At 37.3% G+C, this 24949-nt stretch overlaps 1 protein-coding gene across 1 annotated transcript in view; it reads left to right on the top strand.

The window, feature by feature from the left end:
• The window catches only part of LOC115435868 (CUB and sushi domain-containing protein 3-like), a 296702-nt gene that overhangs the window by 161017 nt on the left and 110736 nt on the right, over positions 1 to 24949 (top strand). The window contains 6 exon segments of the mRNA XM_030158480.1: positions 12929 to 13042; positions 13572 to 13667; positions 14008 to 14211; positions 21971 to 22095; positions 22790 to 22886; positions 24780 to 24884. Coding sequence (XP_030014340.1) covers positions 12929 to 13042; positions 13572 to 13667; positions 14008 to 14211; positions 21971 to 22095; positions 22790 to 22886; positions 24780 to 24884 — 741 coding nt within the window.

Below are 24949 nucleotides of genomic sequence, written 5' to 3' on the forward strand. Positions count from 1 at the left end.
AATACAGGAAAATACCTGATTTATTTGTATTTGTATTTATTTAGTTAGTTACAGGACAGTGTGTTTTGGCATTAGTTGCAAAGAACAAGATGCATGCACCAGATTTAGCAGAAAAGCTCATTTCCATCTGTTGTCCTGGACAAAGACCAACATAATAAAACATCACATAGATTATGAAGTGCTAATACACTGGAAGAAAACCGTTTGACATGATGGATATACGAAAGTTTGGTCAGACTGAACGGTTACAGCCAAGTACATAAAAAGGGGCTTACATTCTAAAAGTACAATAACATTTCCTAGAATAAGATTAAGATATAAAAGAAAGAAAAAGAGAAAAAAGAGAGAGAGGAATACATAAATAAATAAATAGAAAAATAGGCTAATTGTACAATAGCAAACCAGATGTAGAAGAAAGTACAAGAGTAAAAACTAATGAACTAAAAACATCTGTAGAATTAACCAATACAATTTATTCAATACATGTGTACAGAGATAAGTATGGTATCTGCTTTGTTTGACCAGGCACAAATCTTTGCCATTGGCACTAGAATACATATTAGTGTTGCTAAAATGCAAAAATACAAAATACAGAGAATAATAATATAATAAATGGTGATAAATCACTTAAGAAAGGTTAGATATAGAGAACGTTTCATTTGGGAACTGACATAAAAGTAGCACTGGGTCTTTATGGGTTGATATTCTTGTATACCCACTGTTCTAGCTGTCACATATGTCTTCAAAAAGTACTATACAACATTCTCAAAGTCGACAAGTAAAATCTGTTATAAATACCACAACAGTGCACGTAAACTTTACACTGGGAGTTACTGTCTTTACCCCGTCCTCTGTTCAGTCTCGAACTGACCAGTGCCCACAGCACTCAGTCCAACACAGACCTAATACAGCCTGTGCCAAGGTGCAGCCTCAGACTCCTTGCCAAATAGCACATTGCTAATGGGTCATTAAAAATATATGTGTCAGTGCTGTCATACAATCCTTCTGGTTTCTGTAAATGAGGCTTGTGTATGCTGTCACAGCCCAGATTCTCAGAAGGCCCGGGCTGCCGCAAAGCAAAGACGACAGGTAGCTCTTCTATAATTCATTACCAGAAGGACAAACATATGCTGCCATTTTCCTTACCTTTCACAATTGCCTGGGCTGTGAGTGTCTTTAACACCCTTTCTGGCCTTTGTGCATATTTTGCCTTAAGGCACATGTAGTTGATTCAGTGGCTGTGAGCTTACATCACATTCCAGCTACATTAGTGGCGTCCTAAGCTGTTGCTTTTTACAGCATGGCCAACATGATAGCTGCTGAGCGACTGTGAGTTAGGTTTGACTGAGCCATCACTGCCATGTAACCTGACTTTCTTAACCTATAAAGACCCAGTGCTACTTTTGTATCGCTTCCCGAATGAATTTTTTCTCTCTGTTAAACCTTTTTAAGTGATTTATCTCCATTTATTATAATATTATCCTCTGTTTTGCATTTTTTCCAGTCAAAATCAGGTATTTTCCATTATTTAATTTGCTGATCTTGTAAATGTTCATAAAAGCTCAGATTAATCTTGAGGTTTATTATATCAAAAACAGAGAAAACCAGAGAAAAATTGACTTTTTCTATGAAATCTATCATTAATTGAACATAAACCAAGTGTGTCCATCTACTGTCATTGATTCAACTCCACGGGTTTTACTGGTGAATTAATGTTGTAGAAGATGACAGTCTTTCCATGTTCACTACGGAGCCTCTGAACGTCCAAATGGGTCATATGTGATGACCATGAAAGATGACAAACTGCATTTTACAACAATTATTTAGATGTATTGATAGGATTAATGGGTCAACAGTAATTAAACAATTTAGATCAGTAGATGGTTTTGGTAACCGGTGGCTGTTTGGGTTTTTATGGGTTAAAAATGTTTTTGTTTTGTTTTGTTTTGTTTTATGTTACTCTAATTACAGCTAAATGAAAAACAAATATATTATCAGGTAAAATTATGAAAAACAATACATTGCTTGATTTTCATACATAATATATAGTTAGTTTAGATATTCACTTCAATGATCTGAGTAGGATTAACAGAGTTTTAGTTCTTAAGAATAATTTCTTAACACACGGAGAGACCAAGTATGAAGCCTATAACTGTCAGACAAGGCATAATTAGTAAAACTGCATTTTCCTGATTACTCATGCAATCTCAATATAATCTATCGGTAAAAAATCAAAATTGTAAATGTCATCAAGATAAGGGAAAGTATAACTGGCACAGTAATGAGCCGTGTGTGAATGCAGAAGGACATTATATATCCATGTATGTACCTTGATGAGTCAGTTGTACAGGTGCTGGAAAATCAACCAAGACTTGGTGTATGAAAATACGGGGGAAGTGATTAATGTAGTGATTGAGGAAGAAAAGGGAACTGAATTAGAAATAGAGGAACAAAACTTGGAGAACTCTTCAGACTTTTCATTTAGAAACCCAATAGCTGGCCTTTATACATACATATATGTATGTACAAAAATATACTTAGTGCCATTAAAAATGCACGGGTCAGAATAATGTGTATATTTGGAGATGTATTAATTTAACTGATTTGGGGTTACCTTCATATTAAAGAGGGAAGCTTTGGTCATCAGAGAATGAATTGTGGACAAATTGTGATCAACTTAACACGTTTATTCAGTCACTGAATACAGTTACTCAGAAATTGAAAGTGTCATCATTCAATATCGTGCATGTTCACCTCTGGCTTCCAAACAAGCAGTGCAGTGACAACACGTGGAACTGATCTCATGTTCCTGTCCTGAGGGATCCGAGCCTGTCTAATATTCTCTGGCACTCAGACGACTGATTGTACTGCGATGACAGCGCAGACGGCGAACGACTTCACCACGGCTCAGACCTGCTCGTAACATGCCAATGGCACGTTCTCTCTGTTGTATCGTGGCATTTTGAGCTGGCAAAAATATTTAGCTGTTTTCTTTGCTGCCTTTATATAGACTATTGACCACACCTAAAGTTACCAGTCAAGCGTGACTCTGTACAAGAGATTTGACTCAATGTCCGAAATTAAGGGATTAGTCCAAACGCCGACATCGTGTGTGTAATGGAAAAAAAATACAGCTGTTAACTGGTACTCATCTCGTGAGCAACATATATAAAATAGGCACCTGAGCAAATCATTTTCTGGAAATTACATCACATGTTTGGACCATATGTTTTTAATGGTGTTAAGTATATTTATGTGAATAGACTTTTTGCGTACTTGCATAGTTTGCAATACTAAGAATCATGATATGAATTCTATGCCATCTCACTAAAGTCTTAAGCCGAACATCATCGCCCTGAAAGCAATTTTGCTTCATGTAAAATTGATTTATGATGCTGTTTCATGATGCCAACATAAAAACAATTACCTTGTGCTTACTTCATTAGGCTACTGTTGCTACACTTTAAGTGCTTTATGTCTCAAGAGACGTGCTTTTGTACCAGATACGTGAAATATATTAAGAATATCTGATAACTGCTGTTTCTTTAATTAATGTCGGTATCACGAGTAAGTTATGTAATACTTAACACTTACCTAATTATATGTATGTAGTTTAAATTGCAAAGAGGACCTAAGTAGTTCTTTTGATTCATGCAACATGCTGAGAGTTGAGAATGAGTAGTTTTAGTATTATATGCATCTAAAGGAGATATAATCTGTATTTCAGATGTGTGTTTTTAAACTGCAGGACTGTCTGAATCAATTTTCCTTCTCAATTTCTTTGACAATAATGGTAATTGATATTTGGTGTGATTTTTATCGTACTCTGTGTGCTATCTAAATAAATTTCACCACAGAGTCTCCTGTGAGCTCAAGTCGTTTGTCTGTGGATGACACAAAGAAGCCATATGAATCTGTCTTATTGTGATGCAGCAGTGAAAATCTCTGCACCCCCTGTGACTGGAACTAATACCACTGATTAAAATTACCCAAAGGCAATCCAGAAGTAGATTGGTTTGTCTACATTAAATATCAAAAGAGTGAAAAAAAATTCCAACACACTAACATAGTCCCTTCAGTCTATTTTAAGCATTTATACTACAGATGCTTCGGCTGGTGATTGGTCTGACTGGTGTTATATGCCCACATTAGTTAAGGCAGCGGAGAGATGACAGGAAATCAGGGTGGAAATGATGAGCTGAGGGTCGAAGTGGAGACATTGTAGTTCGTGTTGAGTGCCATAACCACTCAGCTTCTGAGCATCCTCATGCTTATTCATTCTGTCAGAAAAAAATCAAAATATGTAAGAGAGGACGGGGGACAGAGACGGAACCTGCTTTAGGATTATGACATTTTTCTTCCTTGCTGTATTGTAATGATCCTATCTGCAGCATATGCCCTTGTTTTTGACAGGAAAAGCACTCTGTCCAAAAAGCTGAGATGATAAAGAAGCCATGTGAAAACTGAAAAGTGCAGCCAAAGTTTATATTGGAGGGCCAACAGCATTAAGCCAATCAGATATGTTGTCTGCCTCCGGCTTCTTCTTTTCTGTTATTTTCTCTTTACAAAGAAGGACGAATGTGTGGGTTTTTCTGGTATTTATATAACCTTCTGAAAGAAAAAAAATCCTCAGCTATTAAAGAATAATGATTCTTCTGTATATCCACTGACACACAGTAATTGTGGCATTTATAAGGAATTTACTTTCAGGGTCATTCTGTTCTCTACATTCTGTTCAGAAATATTCTTAATTTAAAAAGCATTTCTATATGAGTTGTGCTTACTTAATGAAAAATATACTGAAGCATGCTGCCTTGTCTAATTGGTGAGTATAGTGGTCTTTTACAATTTTTTGTGCAAGATGGTAATGAAAAATTGAACCCCTGTCCATGCGAAGACGGTTTCAGTCTTGTCACAAATTTCTGGCGACCCCAGACATTCAAAATGGAGAAATTTTTTTGCTAAAATTAACTTGTTTTTGATCATGTAATAGTTTGCTACACTATGTTGCAAATAAACATTAATTTTAGATGACATTTAGTCTATATAATGTATATTACTATGGATGGAGGCAGAAAAGCCAGGTGTAGATTACTGCACAAAGTGAAGGTTTTATTTTCCTTGGTCAGGATATGTACAGTCAGTCCAGCTTGGATTTACAAGGCTGACATTTAATCCTGAACAAACAAGAACTCAAACTATGAATTATGAAAGAGCTGCAGCATCTGAAACTGACCACAATGAACATTTGAAAGATAAACAGTACCACAGTGCTTCAGTTTCAGCTTCACAGTTTGTCATGTCTTTTATGGATTGGGATTGTCTCTGTCAACTCACCATATATTTTTTTTTTATTCGTAAGTTTTTAAATTTTTTATCATTTACTAGAAATTTCAGGTGACCCCTTTTGAATTCCAGATGACCCCATGTGGGGTCATGACCCAAAGGTTGAAAAACACTGGAATAGGCCTTTTGTTCGCATGAAACCGGCGCTTTCAGTCACTGAAACTACAACTTTTTGAAAAAGAGTCCCAGAGTGGATAAATTAGAAATCGCTGGTTTTGCGTCTTCGTTTGTACAACCAAACCGCAACTTTTCTAAAATAAGGATGTTATAGCTCCACCTCTCTCATAACAACAACAACAACAATGGTGGAGTACAGAGTAGTCCTTGTGCTTCAACAGCTATTGAGCTTATTGGAAATATTGAATCCAAATCTTCAGCTACTCTTTCATTACAATGAGCAACAAACAACCATAGCTAACAATATTCACTACATGCTCTTGGATCTACCGTGGAGAGGGGCAACCAGAAGGAAATCTTGGATCAGACCTGGTAGAACCAAGCAAGCTTTATGCAAATGCTCTACATCTTCTTCTCTGTTTTTTTTTTTTGCGAGAGCATTACAACACCACATACAGGCCTGGCATTTGTACTACATCGTTTTCAGTTGTTTTCAGTGGTTTCATGCGGTCACACATGTTTCTTGAAACGACTCTGTGTTTACTGACAACTTTTTTTGAAAATGACAAAGAAAAAGATTGGATAGGAAGAGATACGGTTTCGTGTGGACATGGTCTGAATCTTAGAGATGTGGTTAAAGTATCAGGGGAGAAACTAAAGTTACAGGTGGAAAGTTCTTCCCAGAGAAATGCAGGACAGGCTGTTTGCTGTGGTGTAATGGTGTACGGATGTTTTTTTTTTTTTTTGGCACACACTACTCCCACTATGACTGTCTGAGCACTGTCGAGACACCACAGCATTCTTATAGACATTGGGACTGACCAGGTGCATCCATTCATTGTCACAGGCTCCTCTCTTTCAAATGGATACTTCCAGCAGGATAACGAGCCTTGTCACAAAAGCACTTCACATCCCAAAATGGTTCCAGGAACATGACAGTGATTTTAATTTACTACACTTTCTTCAGATCCGGGCCCAATGCAGCATTTTTGAGATGTAGTGGCAAAGGGTTTTCACAGTGTGAACGCGGTGGCAAAATACCTGCAGGAACTGTGCGTATTGAGTCAGAATGAACCAAAGAGTGGGCACCATCACTTTGTTGAATCCATGCCTCAAAGAACTTGGCTGCATTGAAGCAAAAATCTCTTATGCAATTCTAGCTATGTTTGTGTTATAAAATGAATGTGCCCTTGTACGGTGTCTGTATTTTCTGTAATGCTTCTAATATGTGACCATGCATATCTTAACTGTGAATTAATCACGGGAGTAATTCAACAGCTCTTGAATGTATTAATGTTGAAGAAACTGCTATGGATGAAAGCAGTCTTTTTTCATCCAGATGTTCTTATTCGCATCTTAAATACGTGGAGAAAAACTCTGAAAATGCTTATATATTAATAAGATGGAAATACAAAGTCAAACAAAAGCAAATCTGAGAGAACTGATAATTACAGTGTGTGTGGAGCAATAAGGAGACTGCAAAGGGCCACTGATTTCATACATTTATATTTAAATTATATACTAGATTGGAAATAGCCGTAATAACTGCGCACCTGGGTTTTGACAAACCAGCAATTCTGAGAAAGATGTGGAGGCACAAACATAAGCTTTTGCTTTTTAACCAAATAAACATTTTTGTCTGTCAGCTCTTCATATATAAAGAAAATGATGATGATGACAGGAAGAGGAAAAAGATTGTTATTTATATAGTTCTTGTTATGGTATACTTTACATGATATAAGCAAAGTAGAAAACAGAATAATGGGGCAAAATAACAGCTATGTTAATAACAGCATTCATGTACTATATATAGGAATGATTAACAGCTCACAAAGTATACAGGGTGGGGAAGCAAAATTTACAATATTTTGAGGCAGGGATTGAAAGACAGTGTATGACCAATTGGTTTATTGAAAGTCATGAGAATTTATTTGCCACAAGAAAATTTACATAATAGAAAATGTTTTTATTCTATGTGTCCTCCTTCTTTCTCAATAACTGCCTTCACACACTTCCTGAAACTTGTGCAAGTGTTCCTCAAATATTGGGGTGACAACTTCTCCCATTCTTCTTTAATAGTATCTTCCAGACTTTCTCGTAATAGTTTTGCTCATAGTCATTCTCTTCTTTCCATTATAAACAGTCTTTATGGACACTCCAACTATTTTTGAAATCTCCTTTGGTGTGACGAGTGCATTCAGGAAATCGCACACTCTTTGACGTTTGCTTTCGTGATTACTCATATGGGCAAAAGTTTCTGAAAAGGTAAGGATAATAGTGTTAGGTATAATTAGGACATCAATATATGTTTGGTTTCAAAACAACTGACGTAGTGCCTGCTGAGAAAAAACAACTAAATGTTCATTGTAAATTTTGCTTCCCCACCCTGTATATTTTTTTGGACTTCATTCATTTTTTTTTTTTTTTTATTGTTTTAGTATAAGGGATAAAACAAACATAGAAACAAACATAGAAATTGTCACAGGTACATTCAGACAATTACATACTGTTTACTGTCCACAGATTTGATGAAACAGACCCATTTTTTCCAATACTTTACACCCTTGTGTTGTTGTAGGCAGAGATTGTAGGTCATCATTTCCATTAAATGGATGTGATTGACAATTTTTATCACCAAGGAGATTGAGGGAGGATTCTTTTTTTTAGCCAATATTTGGTGATGGCTTTTTTGCCTGCAGCCAGCAGTACATTACTTTTCCATAATTCCTCTGGGGGAAGGCTAAAATACAAAGTAGCCAATGACATATCAAAATGAACACCAAAAACTGAATACATCAATTTGATCATATTTCCCCAAAAGCCAACAATACCAGGACAGGACCAGAATACATGTGCTTGATCTGCCTCAAGTGATCCGCACTCCCTCCAGCAAGAAAATGGAACTTCAAAAATATGTGATTTTCGTACAGGTGTTATAAAGAAGCGGACCAGACTTTTCCAACAAAAATCCCTCCAGAATAGTGAGTTTTTTGTACAACTGAGATTTTCATCCCTCTGACCATATCTCATTTGGTATTTCCTCTTGCAGATATATTATTTACACAACACTCACTGGCAAAGTTTTGAGCCATAATGTTGATGAAAAACTCTTAAAACTCACATATCAGTAGTTGATAAATATGCACATACATTTGCATTTTTAACTGGAAATTCTATTAAAATTTGTAATATGGACAAAAAAGTTCTGGGATCACTCCTGCAGCTTGTGGGACTTCCCATTCCTGTCCTGTTGATGTGGAATATTATCATTATCATGACAAAAATGTTGAAGTCAGTTGTCAATAATTATTACACTAATTGTCAAATTGATATTTGTCTTAAGTTAAAGGCTATTTTTTCTTTCCAAGTGGCAGTTACTTGTGGTTTAAAATGATTATATATGTTCAGAATGTGACAAATATTGCAGAAACAAACAGGTAGAACACTTAAAACTATTCTAATTATAATGTGTCCTAATACTTTTGTCCATGTATAGTGAACCTGGATGGAAACGTGTTTGCCTCCTGTAGTATTTTGAAAATAACATTGCTTCCATAAATAAGGAAAATTAGATTACATCAAATGAGAAACTAACCTATATATTTCAACATTATCATTACCCAGCAGGCATAGCGGTCCTGAGACAGAAAAGCACTAATATCCTGATCTAATACTCAAAGTGGTATGTGATTGGAGACACTTAACTACTTTAGGATAATTCAAGGTTAAGATGCTGGCATAAAACTCTGGCCATTGTTCATGTGCGGTGCGTTACATTAGCATGACTAGACCCAGAGGACAAAAGATTCATCATAGTCCTGCATAAATTAGGTAACAAGTTTACAATGATTTATTGACTTAATATCTGGACGTGATTACAGCAAAGGAGCAGATTGGTGTCATGCATGGCTGCCTTTGGATTAGAGGCAGAAATGAACGACACTGTACTTGTGAGAGTGTGCGTACATGTGTGTCTGTTTGAGATTCTGTGTATGTGTGTTCGCGAAGCAGGGGAGTGTAGCCCATTCAACATAGCACAGTGTTGGTATGCTAATACCACAGCAGTGAGCTGTCCCTAAGGGTAAAATCATCTCTTATTCAGACTCGGGTTCAGCCATAGGCATTCTCACTACTCAACAGATAAAGAAACAGGACTGTCTGTGCTGCTCTGTGTGAGCACACCTTATGTGCGTGTATGTGTGTGTATGCATTTGCATTTTTTGTTTTTTTGCTTTGTCAGTGGTTTTTTTGCCTGTCATTTGTCTTTGCCTGTTTTGTGTGTTCTGTTTTAAGTCACACAGAACTAGTAGTAAGATACCCTTATTATATAAACATGGGGATGGTTTCTCCTACCCATACTCTCCTCTCTGCTCACTCCATCTCCTCAACACTGACACCCGGTCAGACTCGTGTTTTCAGTCCAAAGCTCCCTCTCATGGGAAACATGGTGCAGCATTGCCTCCAGTGGCTGTAAGGGGACATTTGGATTCTCAGTTTTGTTTTTGAGTTTGCTTCTTGTTCTTTCTTTTTCTGCTTCTTTCGTAGTTACATGGTTAGTATGATGGTTTTGAGGACTAAACTGTGAGGCAACATGCCAGAGGAGATCCACACTGCTACAAAGTGAAAATGACAGAAAGCTACTCCATAATTCATAGCCAGAAGGACAAACATATGCCGCTAGTTTTTACCTTTAGAAGCTGCCTCTGTTACCCATGTTTTTGTTTTTTTTGTCCATGTCCTTTTAGGTGGATCTCGTGTGTACTTTGCTTTAAGGCATGTGGATGTAACGAACACATTGGTGAATACTATTACCGCGCCAACACACCTTTACCTACTTTCATTTCACAGCATGCCATTTAAAATGCACACCTCAAAACATGACCCATTTATTGTCAACCCACTTGTCTGTTTACCACTCAGAACAGATGCTCTGCCCAGTTGTCACATTCCCTAACTTGTTTTAGTCAGGTGTGTTATCTGCAAGTTCTCCACTGCTGATTTGTCTGCAGACAGCTGAAAGAGCCAAGAAAATATAGGCTGCCAATTGCTTTTTTGGCTACTACTACCCCCCCCCTCCCCATAGCTCACTGCAATATTAATGCTTCTAAAGCTGCACTAACTCTTGATATTAAGGCCTTCCCATTTAGGACTACAATACCCAATAGATTTAACTTCTATAAAACATGATACTTTGCATTTTTATTGTCTCTGTGCTTCAGCAGTGGAAGTGTTAATTATTTACTCACTATGTGAAATGGAGTTAACCTCAGCACCTACTGAATTTTTGAAATTGGGTGAGATAGTTGGGAATAAAATATAAGCACAGTGTGAGTGCTTCTTTTATGACAGGTATAGGACTATTTTATTATGAGATGGTGTGTTGACAATTTGTGTAGAAACAGTTTGTTTTGTGTATCTCTTATTCGACCATTAACAGTTTGGCTATAGATATAGATATAGATGTAGATGATATAAATATGTATTAATAGAACAGGCAGTACAGTTGAAAGATTAGCCTTTTGGTTTGTATAAAAATAGATGCATTGTGGATATTATGATCACCATCTTTATCAGGATAAAGGGAACAGAGGGGTAAGTGCACAAACAATGCCTGTCGTTCTTATGATGTGTTTGCACCAGAGAGCATGGTAGGCAATGCTTTCTGCCTTTCTTAATACACATGCATACTACACATGCACAGCTGCACAGACACAAACACACCCAGTATCACAGAGGTAGTGATCCAGTCGGCCATGTCGTCATATCATTTGAGGAAGATCACATTATTTTCAAGGGTGTGTACACATTGATATAATCAGGGATGCTTAATTGGAAATATTCATGCCTGCATTATTTAAATAATCCACTGTTCATTATCATAAGCTCTCTGTACTTTCCTGCCCTGCTTTTTACTCAGAATAAAATTCAATTATTACTTTTGTGATCAGCAGCACTGATCTAACATGCCATGTCATTAGGTAAAGGCACTTTGATTAAATTAAAGGTTAGAGTTGACGCAGACATTGTCCGTATGCCCTCCTCTTGAATTTCCCAGAGTGTGACATATCTGCTGCCTAGACTGATTTGGTAGTCTGTAGAGTGGTCACGATTCATGATTTATCATTTAGTCACTGGAGCTGTACATAGATAATAGTTAGGTTTAATAGTTTAACTTGAGTTTAAGTTTCTTTTAGTCTTTTTTTTTTTTTTTTTTACTTATTTTGATTTTTAGCTTTTTAACAATAATTCACAAAGTCTATAACAACATAGACACACATGGAAGGGTAATTGCCAGAGTACCAAACTGTCAATCAATATACAGAACAAAACAGTTTGTGTGAAAGGGGGAAACAAATCGATGAATAAATATCACAGAAGGTGTAGTTGCACAGTCTTGTTTTGCACAAATGGTCTCCAAGCCTTTCAGTAGTAGTATTGTTTATAACATCATGACGAACATGTTCCATCTTAGCAATCGAAAGCATCTCATTAAGACACTGCTTCAAACATTTTTGTTGCTACAACCGTACCAGCAATGACAACCTGTTTTTGATTGGATGAAAAGGCCCCTGTCTTTTCAAAATTCCATTTTGTTTAAAAGCACGGTTAAATATATCACCTCTTAAACTCCCTAATACTTGGCAGTGCCAGAATAAATGCACTAGTGATCATTCTGCAGTACCACATCTATCACACAAGGGAGAAATGGAATATTTTATTGAGTTTAATTTCAGAGTAATGCAGTCTGCATATAATCTTTTAAATAGAATTAATCTGTATCTGGAATGAATATGTCTCACATCAACTAGTACTGAAGTATTGGGCATTGAATTAGGAGGAGGCCATTCTCTTCATGTCATTCAGGTCATGGCACATGAGACTGGAGATGCACAAAAATTCAGGTTATCTCTTTAGATTTGTTTGTGAAATGTCAAGTAAAGATTTTCTCAGAATCGCTGCTCTGCTCGAAAAAAATAGTGACCTGTAAACTGAAAATTCCACAATGTTTTTTACTTTTTACATCATTTGTTCATGTCTTTTGTAAGTGGGATGAATTGCTGTTTTGAGGCCTTGTATGTGATAAACCCTTCTATGTGTGTATAAAGCTGCTTATGAGAGCTAAATGGGGGTGACAAATTAAATAGTTCTGAAAATTTTAATGAGACATTTTAAGTTGTTTCTCATGACTAATTGCTGAAATTGTTGTTGAAATAAGCACGCGTTGCCCTTTAAGAAAAAAGGGGTTCAATCCAGTAGAACATTAACCTGCAACTTGTTAAAGTTGTCAAAGCACAAACCAGATTTTTTTTGAAAGGACTGAACTACGTGCTTTTTAAAAAAATTCAGCTCAGCTTTCCTGATAATTGCCTGCAGGGACAGGACGTTGATTGCATAAAAAAAAAAAAATCTGCTATCATATTTTCTGACCCTGTTCTGTCTCCCCCATTCCCTCTTTTCCTTGCAGTGCTTTTTGGTCAGTTCGTGGTTTTCCAGACACTGGCAACTGATGTGGTCGAGATCTATGATGGATCCTCCATAGATTCTGCACTTCTGTCCTCCATCTATGGCTCACACTCAGGTGAAAACATAAGTCTGCAACCCTAAAGTATAGTCTTATTTAAGCCGTAAGCTCCAGGTATGAGTAGTTTTGTCAAGCGCAGCATTTTACAGCAGGGCAGTCAGGACAGTGCACATCTCACTTCAGATAAAATACACATTTTCCCAGGCAATTTAAAAACCTGAAAAGTTAGCATCTTTATGCTGCCAAGAAGCAATATTTTTTTCTTCCGTTTCACTAATCATAAAATGAAACACATGGTGATGCACAATGCCATATGATTGCGATTGAATTCACCACTGAGATTCCAATTAAAATAACAAACGCAAACCAGCTGCTGTAAATTGTTGTCACAGTCTACTTGCTGAGGCTGTGACACAATGTAAACGCTTAGAAAATGAGCAGATCTGCATTCTCCCAGTATGACACAGAGGATGTACTGATGTACATGAAAATAGCAGAAATATTTACATACCAAATTAAACTCAAACAGTATCTGTTGTAGACGTTACGTTCAAAGCTTTTAATCGTATTTCTTCTTGCATTTTAGGCGAGACTCTGCCTTTGAGTTCGGGAAATAAAATCACACTGAAATTTACCACAAATGGCACAGACACAGCCAAAGGATTTCATTTTGTTTACCAAGGTAAGACTGGCTTTTTTGATATTTTACCAGATTTTTTTTTTTTTGCTTGAGCCTTGCACTCATCACCTTAAGGACTGTTCAGCTTTGTGCCATTGGTTTCGGGCTGGGCATGGCTGAGCAGAACAGGATAATGTAGAGTCAGAAAGCCTGTCCTGGCAAAGCAGATGAGGGTGACTAACGGCGTAAGTGGAGATACACCGGGACATAAGCATTTCTCTCAGCCGTTTTGTCAGTCAATCTCTTCGTGTCCCTGTCGTCTTTCTGCTGACCACACCCACCCACTGCTCTTTGCCTTTGTAGTTCTTCCTCTCATGGTCTCTTCCTCCCCTCTTATCTCTAGCTGTTCCCAGGACAAGTGCGACACAGTGTAGCTCTGTCCCTGAGCCTCGGTTTGGGAAGCGAATAGGGAACGATTTTGGCATCGGTATGGCGGTACTGTTTGAATGCAATCCAGGCTACACGCTGCACGGCTCCAACGCCATCAGGTGTGAGGCCGTGCCCAATGCCCTGGCCCAGTGGAACGGCACTGTGCCCACGTGTGTTGGTAAGCGTCCTCATCCTCCAACCTTCGCTTCAACCATGCATGCACACACACACACAAACACACAGACACACCAAAATCCACATCCAAAAAGGATGGAGCAGGTGCACCAAAACGGTTGGTGTCTCTTTTTTCCCGGTCATTACTTATTCTAATGTCTGTCACCCACTGCATATAGCATCTGCCTATCTATATTGATCCATCCAAAAGGAGCACATTTCCCTCCCTAATTTAGGTGGGTTGTACCAGATTATGGCAGATTGTTTCCAATAGAAAGCCTAATTTCTGATCTTTGGGTAACTTTTCCATGCATTTCTAAACCTTTATGCTGTATACATTCATTACATTTGTCTATAATGATGCAGTAATTCAAACAAAAAGGCTATTTCCTTTTCATTTAATGCTGGTTAAATATATTGATCTTTCAAACATAACAAATGCCTTATGAATAATTGCTCAAAGGTTGTTTGAGATTCTTTCAAAGATATCATGCAAACCCTCAGGCCAATGATTTCATTTGGGGGCATAGATACAGTATGCCCCCCATCTACCAGTCTTTTTAATTTGCTGAGCATAATGCATACCAGTTTCAGACCCCTGGTGAGTTATAAAAACAAAGCAATTTAATGAATGTTCCTTCTACAAATAATGGTATTCTAGTACAGGTCATCCACAGTACATGTGTTTGATCAAAAAAAGCAGAATGAACATAACATCAACATTCCATATTATGCATTCCCTCCTTTTTTCTGACATATAAAGACTTAGGTATGTGGTATTTATGAGGTCATTGCTTCATGGTTATTTATTCACGTACACAGTCTGCTCAGAAACTGGCTTTTCTTTTTCATATATTTTTTTGGCCAGCATACATTGAACACATGTACATAAATTTACCTGCATAAATATGCACCGAGATACACACTTGACATTTATATCCAAGCACAGATTTACATGCCTTTTCCTAACATACTGTGATCTCAAACAGACAAGAACAACGACATAAACTTAGTGTCACAACAACACCCACCTGTCTACCTTGAGAAGATAAAGAACTACAGAAGAAGTAGGGAGAAATCTATTGAAGTCAGGCTTTGTGCCAACCAGCAAATAGTCCCAGCCAGTAAGTGCGGGAGATTTCAAGCCAGGGTTCATCCAAGTTTACTGCCAAGTGGGAAAGGAATAGAAGTGGCACGCGCAGTTCCATTTTAAACACAGTGATTTTTATCTGGAGATTGAATCTGGCTGTGGCATCTCTCCCAGAGGCAGTGTACTCGTCCAGAATAATGGATATAGTTTCATGGAACCTTCCACAAAAACACTATGCTCAATTATTCAAGCTCTCTTTACAGAATATGACGACATCAAACACCTCTTTCCAGTAATACCTGCTTTATTGAAGATACATCTCCACCTCCTTGACCAGCTCTGATTGACCTGCCGCTTCATACCAACCTTGTTATGCTTTCAACTTTATTAACATAAACCTGCTGAATTAAAGCGTCAAGTTCCGGTTGCACCACATCCTATCATGATTTAATTAGCTTTGCCTGAATGGGTGCATAATGTGTGGATGGCCCCTGTTGGTTTCTCTGTGGAAGTTATTTTGAATGATTACATATTTTTATTTGCTTCGGGATGGATTTAGACTTCATCATGAGCCTTTAGAAATTAAAGTTATGGAGATAAGTGATTACTTTTTTTCAATTTCTTGCACAAACGGTGCAAGCCCTTTAAAGTGGTTGGATATAGTACTCATATTCCAGACTATCAACAGCAGGGGCAAAACCAAACCAAATCACCAGCCAAAATGACCAATAAATGAATGCCACATCCTCACAGATAGCATCAGTCACTGAATGAAGTGTGATGCTTATTATTAACACATATTTGCATCTTGTTATCATCAAGGTTTCCCCTTCAAACAAAAATTTATTCTGGTTATTTTCACAGCGGGTGAAAATAGCATTGTGTTCTTACAGTCCTCATATAAGTTACTCCGTCAGCTGATAGTTTATATTATAGCTCTGTTTAGGGCTGCTCGATTATAGAAAAAAAAAATCACGATTATTTTAGCAATAATTGAAATCACGATTATTAAAAACGATTATTTGTTAACCTTAATGTTGTTTATTTTTTTCTTGCAAAACAATGTAAGATATACTCTTTAAATATAAATAAAGCTTTTAACCATTAAAACAAAGTATGTTCACTTTTGTACGAAACAAAAAAATCTTTGAATGCAAATAAGTATATTGTAAATTCAAGTATGTTTCCTTTTGTAAACAAATAGTGCACTGGAATTAAACTGCTCTAGACTTGCCATAGAACTGGAGCAATAAAAAAAAAAAAAAAGTCACGTAAAGTGCAAATTATAAATTCAAGTATGTTCAATGTAGTATGAAACATAGTAAATTCAGTGGCGTGCCGTGAGGTTTCAGTTAGGTTAATACGGGAGTTGCAGCGTAAAGAGATTCGGAGGCTGAAGATTGCATTGCGGACAAAGTTGTAGACGGAGCTTTTTTTTTATGTGTTTTAGTTTTTCATAAGATTATGATAAAGGTGGCGGTGGTTAAACTTTAGATGGTTAAAAAGGTTTGCTGTGTTACTGGTTGGTGCGGACACAACTACGAAACACTTTTTGCACGTAATGGGTTTTTGCTCTTCATCAAACCCAAAGTGATTCCATACAATTGAATTTGACTTGCCTTTTTTGTTTACCAAGCACTTCTGCTGCGGTTCTCCTGCTATTTTTCCAGACCGCTAGGTCCAACTTTCCTCTTGGGGTGGACCTGCCGGCTAGCAGGCAGCTGTAGTTTAGAGGGGGGCGGGGCAGAGCAGCTCATGGTAGCTTGCGTGCGTGTGAATTAAACAACTCAAAATTAATAATTGTTTTTTCTCGATTACATAATTTTTGTAATCGTTGCGTGTAATAATCGAAATCGTAATTGAATTTCGATTAATTGCACAGCCCTAGCTCTGTTAACGTAGCTCTCTTTTTAGACAGAATACATCCATAGTAAAGCCACAAATCACCTCAGATTTCTGTATGGTTTGTGTTGTCAGTAGCTGCACTAAAGATCTGTCTGGAATCATCCAGACAAGGTCAGAACTGTCACAGTTTAGTCTGAACTGTGGATTAACAAACAGTGAATGTAGCAAAGATAATAACATCACATAATAACTTTATACATTCATAAACCTCAGAATCAAATTCACCGGTGTAGAAGAAACATTGTGATTTCAGCTTTAAACCCCGTTCTTTTCATTTAGAGCTGTGTCCATTGCCGATGCCAGTGCCTCTATTATTTTTATCACTTTGTCACTTTCTTTAGCCACTTTTACACAGAGATCCTGGAAAAAAAAAGGTGAGATGCGATCCCATCTTTTTTCCACCATTGACCAATTTCCACAGCCAAGAAAAAGGAGTAACAGAGGTGAGACAGGCTGGACTTTTACACAGCGGACATGTGTTCTGGAATCAGTGACAAATAACTTCCGCATCAGAAATATCCCGAATGTAGCGGTGTTGCTAACCTCAGTCGGTCTTTCACTGTTCCACAAATGTTAGCATGGATAGAGTCCTCCACCCAAAGTGACAACAGCTCACGGATCTCCCGAGTTCGACATCTTTCTGGTCGCGTTGATATGTTTGTTTACTGTACACGGCCCGCACTCATTTTTAAATCCCCTGGTGCAGGGGTCGCACATGCAATACGTCATCAAAACGTCACACCTTCGTTGCGGAATGAGAGGTGTTCCTTTTACAAAGCATTCCAGAATCATGATTCCACCTTTATCACGGCTCTGTTACTACCTTCAGAGATGTTACAGAGCTATGATAAAGGTGAGACCAAATGATCCCACCATTTCGTTTACACAGACGTCGTTCCAGAATAAAGGTGAAATATTCCCATAACAGAAGTGCTGTGTAAAAGGGGCGATTGACTCTAAAAGTTGTTTCTTACTGGTCCTCATCCCATCTCGACACTCTCAAGTTGAAGATCTTTTGGCGTTAGTTCATCGCCATGATAGACTGGCACTCCCTCTAGTGGTCATGTACGTTCACAGTGATACATCTGCCTAATCTTGTGAATAAATGTAATACTTTCAGTCCGTTTGTCATTGGCATTTTTAACATAACATCAGCACTTTTAGGTTATTTTTTATATTTTAAGGTAGAAATATTACATAATGGCATCTTTAAATAATTTTGGACCTCTATAATTCCATCTTTGATACTGTCTTCCTTCAATTTAAGTTTTAAATAGTAACAAAGCTGTTCTTCATAATAATAGTCATCACTGATAAATAAGGATTGCAATGTTATTTTTATTTTATTTTATTTTACTTTTATTTTCAACACAACAGAATGTAAGACAGCTGAAACTAACACACAAAAAAACACATCTAATAGTACAAAATGATGAATCCCTGATATTATATAAGCTCACAGATTGCCATGATTCATACTCCGCATGCCCACACCAGTTAACTCACTGTTGGCTTAAACACTTTTTTCTAATGTGTCAACAAGTAAACAGTGTCACACTGCGCTTGTTTTTAAACAGTGGATTCTTGTTTTGAAATAGCCTCCCATGACCAATTAAGACATCTCAGTCTGGGGGTGCGTATAGTAAGGCCAGGCCACAGAACCTCCCAGTGCTGCAACAACTGGTCCAGAGCATGAGGCCACAGACTTTTGTTAGTTTGCTGAAGTTCTAGTCATACACAGAATACTTTCCATCCAGAAAGTGGACATTAAACACATTTTTTTGCAGTTTATATTCTATTATTTACCCTTAAAAGGTTATTTCACAGGGATGTATAGAGTATATGGATGGGGGTTTTTGGTAGCTCTCTTAAAACACTTATTAAAGCACAATTAAAAGTTGTTGTGAATCTCCAGCTTATAATGCGGTGCAAAATTGTGTCTCATAATGTCTGTAGTCCCTACGCTTGTCAGCCTGCGGTAACTCTGACATATGAGCTCGCCGTAGATTGAGATGGGTGAGAAGCATTCATGCTTTTATGAGTGCCATGATTTCTAATCTTGCTCAACCAATTACATTAACTGACAGCTCAGGGCACTCAGAGGGGCTGTTAAATTATACTGAAATACTGGATCAGGTCTCTTCCCAGTTGTCAGGATGGAGATCTGACTTAACAGAAGGATTTGTTTTGGAAACATAAACTATAAGTTATTTTGTGTGAGCATTTAATTAGCACAACCAATCTGTATTTTTGACTAAATTTAATTGTGTGATGCAAGTAATAATGTTATGTGTTCAATCTTCTTTTATTTCTCTGGCTTTTGAGAGATGAAACTAAAGATGTTTTGATCTTGTATATGTTTATGTTTTCCCTTTTGTGTAACACAAGGTTTCTTGTAATAATAAGGTAGTCATGCAGTCTTGTGTGAGCTGTTTTTGTTTTTTCCTCTTTTTTTGTCAGCATATGTGCATTTAATGCTTGTAATAAGAACATGCAGGATGTGGGATTCTGACAGCACTATTTTGTAGATACTGACCTTCATATACAGGGCAGAATTCAAAGCAATTACACAAGCAGTTCTCATTCAGCCATGATGCAGGGATTTATGGATTTCACTGAACACGGAGAATGACATTACCACAGCAGGGACTGTGTGAAAGTGTGATCATATGAACAGTAATGTAGTCGCAGTGCAGCTTTGGCACAGTTTTACTTACAAGCTGGACTGCAAAAATACTGATGAGTTTGAAATTGTTGCAAACGGACTGTTGTTCGTGTTTTTCACACCGGGTGTATATTTCCCGGTGGATATGGAAAAGTGTGATTATCATTGACCTTTACAACATAAATCCTTGTCCTTGACAAACGGCCTTTGATTTCACATAGTAAGAACACATGTAACGCTCTGTGGACCATCTGAAGCACCTCTGGACCTCCCACCTGTGTTTCCTTATGGCTGTAGTAAAAGCTGGATGACCTTGAGTGTAAAAGAGTGGATAAATCAACAGCAATATAAGGGAGTATATAGAAAATCAGATAAAAAGAAGAAATGTGTTTCTTTTGTTATAGCTACTAGGCTTAAAGACTGGACTTTTATGTACTTCTCTTTGTACAATACAGCATCTGTCAGTGTTAAAATGTGATTGATTGTTAGTTGTCTGACAAACAAATTCTAGGTGGCGACAGCATATCCATTAATCTCAGTCGAGCAAAGCAGCAGTGACAACCTCGACACACTTTTGCATTACACTCTGTTCTTCTGACAGTGTAAATGATTTTGTTGGCTCTCAGCAAAATCTCACAACTGCCCAAAAGGTAATTGCTTGTTTTTGAATTAGCCAGATGAACTATATTTCAGTAGAGAGGGAGAGTGTTTTGTTCTGTTTTGTGTGTGTGTAATAATCCAATGTCTTCTGGTCTGCAAGGCTGAGTTACCACAATCCTTAATGGACAAAAAGTGCAGCCAAACACACTGTAGAATGTAGCTGTTGGGATACAAAGCCAATTGGCACCAGTCTGAAAAGCAATAAAGAAATTGTAGCTGTTGTTGCCCTTTTTTCATTTTGTTTTTTACTCATTCTCAAATATATCACAGTGCCTGACAATGTCAGCACAACCTGGCCAGCACCTCCAATTCAGCATTCATCTGAGAGCTGAGAGGCTTGACAAATACGTTACTTGTGGCACCAGTAGAGGTGTGCTTAGAAAGGAAAAGTTTTCACAATTGAAAGATGCAATTGCTGCATGTACACTGGAAAAGATAAAATTACACCTCAGGCTTTGACTGTTTATCTGCACACAGAGCTGAAGAGACACTCATGGGATCTTGGGCATCTGAGCCAATCAAGTCGCATTTAGCAAGAAATGACATCAATCTTATGCTGACAATGATGCATGTTATGGTTTATACTTTCTCTAAAATGGTTCATTGGTATTATTTACACTATACATCCTCAGTCGTGTGTCTTCACCGGTCATGAAACTCTAATCTGTCCTTGGAGTATGTAGATGTGACATTGCATGAGGTGATGTTGCAGACTTTGGCAGATGCTCATTTGAGAACAATGAGGAAAAATTCCTGCAGTGTCTCGCTTACTGTTGAAAATCTATCAAACTACAATGCTCTGTTCCATCTGACCTTGACAAGGTGTGTGGGCAGCAATCAACACATCATCCTCTCCTTTTTAATTTATTTTACATTAGAGGGATGATGAAGAATGAATTCAGAGTTAACTTGGAAATTGTAGCCAATTATTTGGGTGACTGTATTCTTGACTTATGAATACTTAATGTAATTTTGCAGGGAAGGATATTTTTGATGCCATTTCTTTTTTTTTTTTTTTCTTTACATAACCACCAATGTGTTTGCTGTTTGAGTGGATGATATGTTGATCGAGGCAGTATATGTACTGTATTTGAACATATTGGATTGATGTCAGATGAACTGAAACAGTGCAGTTAACTAGATTTTTAATAGTAAGAGAGAGGAGTGTGTGGGAGTTTTTCCTCATTGTTCTCAAGTGTAACACTTCTCCAGTGCACCTGTCATTCATTCAGGTGTACAGAGACTTCTCTTTTTCAAGAGCAGATGCTGATTTGAATTCTATGAACCCATCAGTGAATTGAAGAAGCTGATACGATGCTTCATGGTTTGCTGCTTCCCTACTGTGACCCCTTCCCACTCCTATCACTCAGCCTAAACTCATGACTGACTCTCTCCCTTGCTTTCTGTTTGTCTTTTCTCTTAAATCTGTTATCCTATGTTTAGTTCCCTGTGGTGGGGTGTTAACCGGTCGCAGAGGTACTATCCTCTCTCCTGGATACCCAGAGCCATATGCCAACTATCTGAACTGTGCCTGGAAAATCTCTGTTCCCGAGGGTGCCGGCATCCAGGTGAGTGTACACAGATTTCAACAATATAATGTTTTATGAGACTTTAAAACATTTTCTGGGTGGACACGTTTCAGATACATGGCAGCTTACTCTTTGTAATTAAATTGTGCCTCTTTACAAACTTACTTTAACCCATAAAGGTTTTGTGGCAGTTCCCAAATGAATTTTTCTCTATTTTTAATCTTTCTTCAAGGATTTATTACCATTTATTCTAATATTATGCTCTGCATTTTGCATTTTTAAGTGAAAATCTGGTATTTTCCTCTATTTAATGTATTGATTATGTAGATGCTTATTAATGCTCAGATTAAAGTTAAGGATTATTATATCCAAAAAATAAAAAAACTGAAGAAAAACATACATTTCTCTGCAAAATATACCATTAACTGAACATAAAATATGTATCTCCATCCACTGTCGTTGATCAAATTCCATGGGTTTTACTGGTGAATCAATGTTGTAGAAGATGACAGTGTTTCCATGGTAACTACAGAGCCTCTGAACGTCCAAATGGGTCATATCTGATGACCATGAAAAGATGACAAACTGCACTTTACACCAATTATTTACATGTATTGATAGGATTAGTGGATCAACAGGTATTAAACATTTTATATCAGTGAATCATTTTAGTCGCTGATGGATGTTTCGTTCTGTATGTGTTAAGTTTGGGTTTTTTTTTTGTCTCTTTTAGATTCAAGTTGTGACCTTCGCCACAGAACACAACTGGGATTCCCTGGATTTCTTTGACGGGGTTGATGGCAATGCTCCAAGGCTTGGGAGCTACTCAGGTAAAACTGTTACGAGTGAATTTTAGTTGTCAGCTCCCGCTTGAATTTCAATCAAACGTCACCGGGCCCCAGCAGCAGACAGATGTGGTGATGGAGCTGATGACATTTGGCATGTCCTTTGAGAATACTTTCTTAAAACCGGTTAAAAAAGTCAAGGAATAAAAAAAAAAAAGAAAGTATCCCTCACCTGTCTCTGCAGGAGACATCTTCATAATCTAGCACCTGTTTCAGTCTGGTGCTTAATAAATGTAGTGTCGCCGTAGGGCTCATGGTAATGAAATGAGCACTCTTGCTACATAGTAACCAAGTAAAACAGGCCATGGTATAATTTTAGGTGCCTAGGCCTTGTGAAAGAAGAACCAGTTTAACATAATGACTTCAACTTTCATATGAACAATCACTTTTATGAGACTAGGTGTCAAATTTTTCAAGTGGTCGATGGCTCGTTTTGGAACGAGCTCCTTTATATTGTAATAGCTCCACTGTACACCTGTGATGTGGAGGGTAACCCAAAGGTGAGGCGTTTCAAGGAGCAGGTATCACTTTTAATCTGACTCAATTTTTCAGTGAAATAGTCTGAAGCACAGAGGGTGATTTGAGTCAGTGTTTCCACACGTGTAATATCCTGTTTTCATTTGTCATGTTCATCGGCTGAAATTTTAGGGTTTTGATGATTCTAACAGAAAGTAAAAAGTACATATATTTTACATGATCTCCACTTAATGGAAGTGAAAGATGAAATTCATGTAGTTTAAAGGCCGCCGGTTAAAATATCAAGTGTAGACTATAATAAAGTGAATTCAGTTATGTCACTACATATTGTACTAGTGTTTCTTTTATAAAATTCACAGGATTTGACAGCGTATAATGGTTTAGATTTTGCAGCCTGTCTTTGGTGTAAATGTAGCAGCCATGTGCAGTGATATGCAGATTTTATTTAACAAGATGATTGAAAGTAACCCTGTTATTGTTATAGCTCTGTTACTTGAATGCCATTTTTCTTGTCAACCTAAGAAAGACATATCGTAAACTTCCAAAAATAATTGCCTAAACAATTTTCTCCAGAAAATGAGTGTTTGATGATGTACGCTAAAAGTCATTTTGTCAAAAAATGACTTAGGCACTTATTTTAGGAAGGTGGTGATATTACATATTATCCAGAATGAGAGCTGTTTGCTCACCATGAAATACAATTATTCTGAATTTTAGTTTTTAAGATAAACTCTGCAGTTTCAAATAAATGTTTATTCATCCATGAGCACCTGTTATGTGAGATATTTTGTAGTTTATTATTGCAAAACAGTGCAATTTCTAAATCTTTAAATACAGTCACAGAAAAAATTATTAGACCACCCCTTGTTTTCTTCAGTTTCTTGTTCATTTTAATGCCTTGTACAACTAAAGGTACATTTGTTTGAACAAATATAATGATAACATCAAAATTAGCTCATAAGACTATAATTTCAGAGCTGATATCTATCCATTTTCCATGTTTTCTTGATAATAACCAAAATCACTTCAGTTCTTACATCAATAACTGTGGCATTGTACTGACAAAAACAGTGCTTTTAGGCATTCCATGATTTCTTTTCTGTCTGTTTTAGTGACATGATACACACAGGAGTTAATACTTGGTTGCATAACTATTGTTTTTGATGACTTTTGATGGTCTACTAATTTTTTTCCGCGACTGTATGCAGTTATGCAGCTGAAACACCTGCTTCAAAAACAGGTTTTCATCACATTGTACATCAAAAACTTTATTTATTGAATATATTGGCTCTAACTCAATCTTTGTTCATTTGCATTATGTGTGCATGATGTTTCCAAGCCTGAAAGTATAACATTGTTGAGCCATTATATGAACCACCTTCTGTATATTGTTTATTACAGGTACAACTATTCCCCAACTGCTGAACAGTACATCCAACAACCTGTACCTGACCTTTCAGTCTGACATCAGCGTATCAGCCGCTGGCTTCCACTTGGAGTACACAGGTATGAGGAGAGACGGCTTGTCTGCCTTCCTGTCACTTTGTCTGTCATCACTTCGTTTCTATGTG

This window comes from Sphaeramia orbicularis, chromosome 16 (genome assembly GCF_902148855.1).
Source record: "Sphaeramia orbicularis chromosome 16, fSphaOr1.1, whole genome shotgun sequence".
NCBI classification, from domain to species: Eukaryota; Metazoa; Chordata; class Actinopteri; order Kurtiformes; family Apogonidae; genus Sphaeramia; species Sphaeramia orbicularis.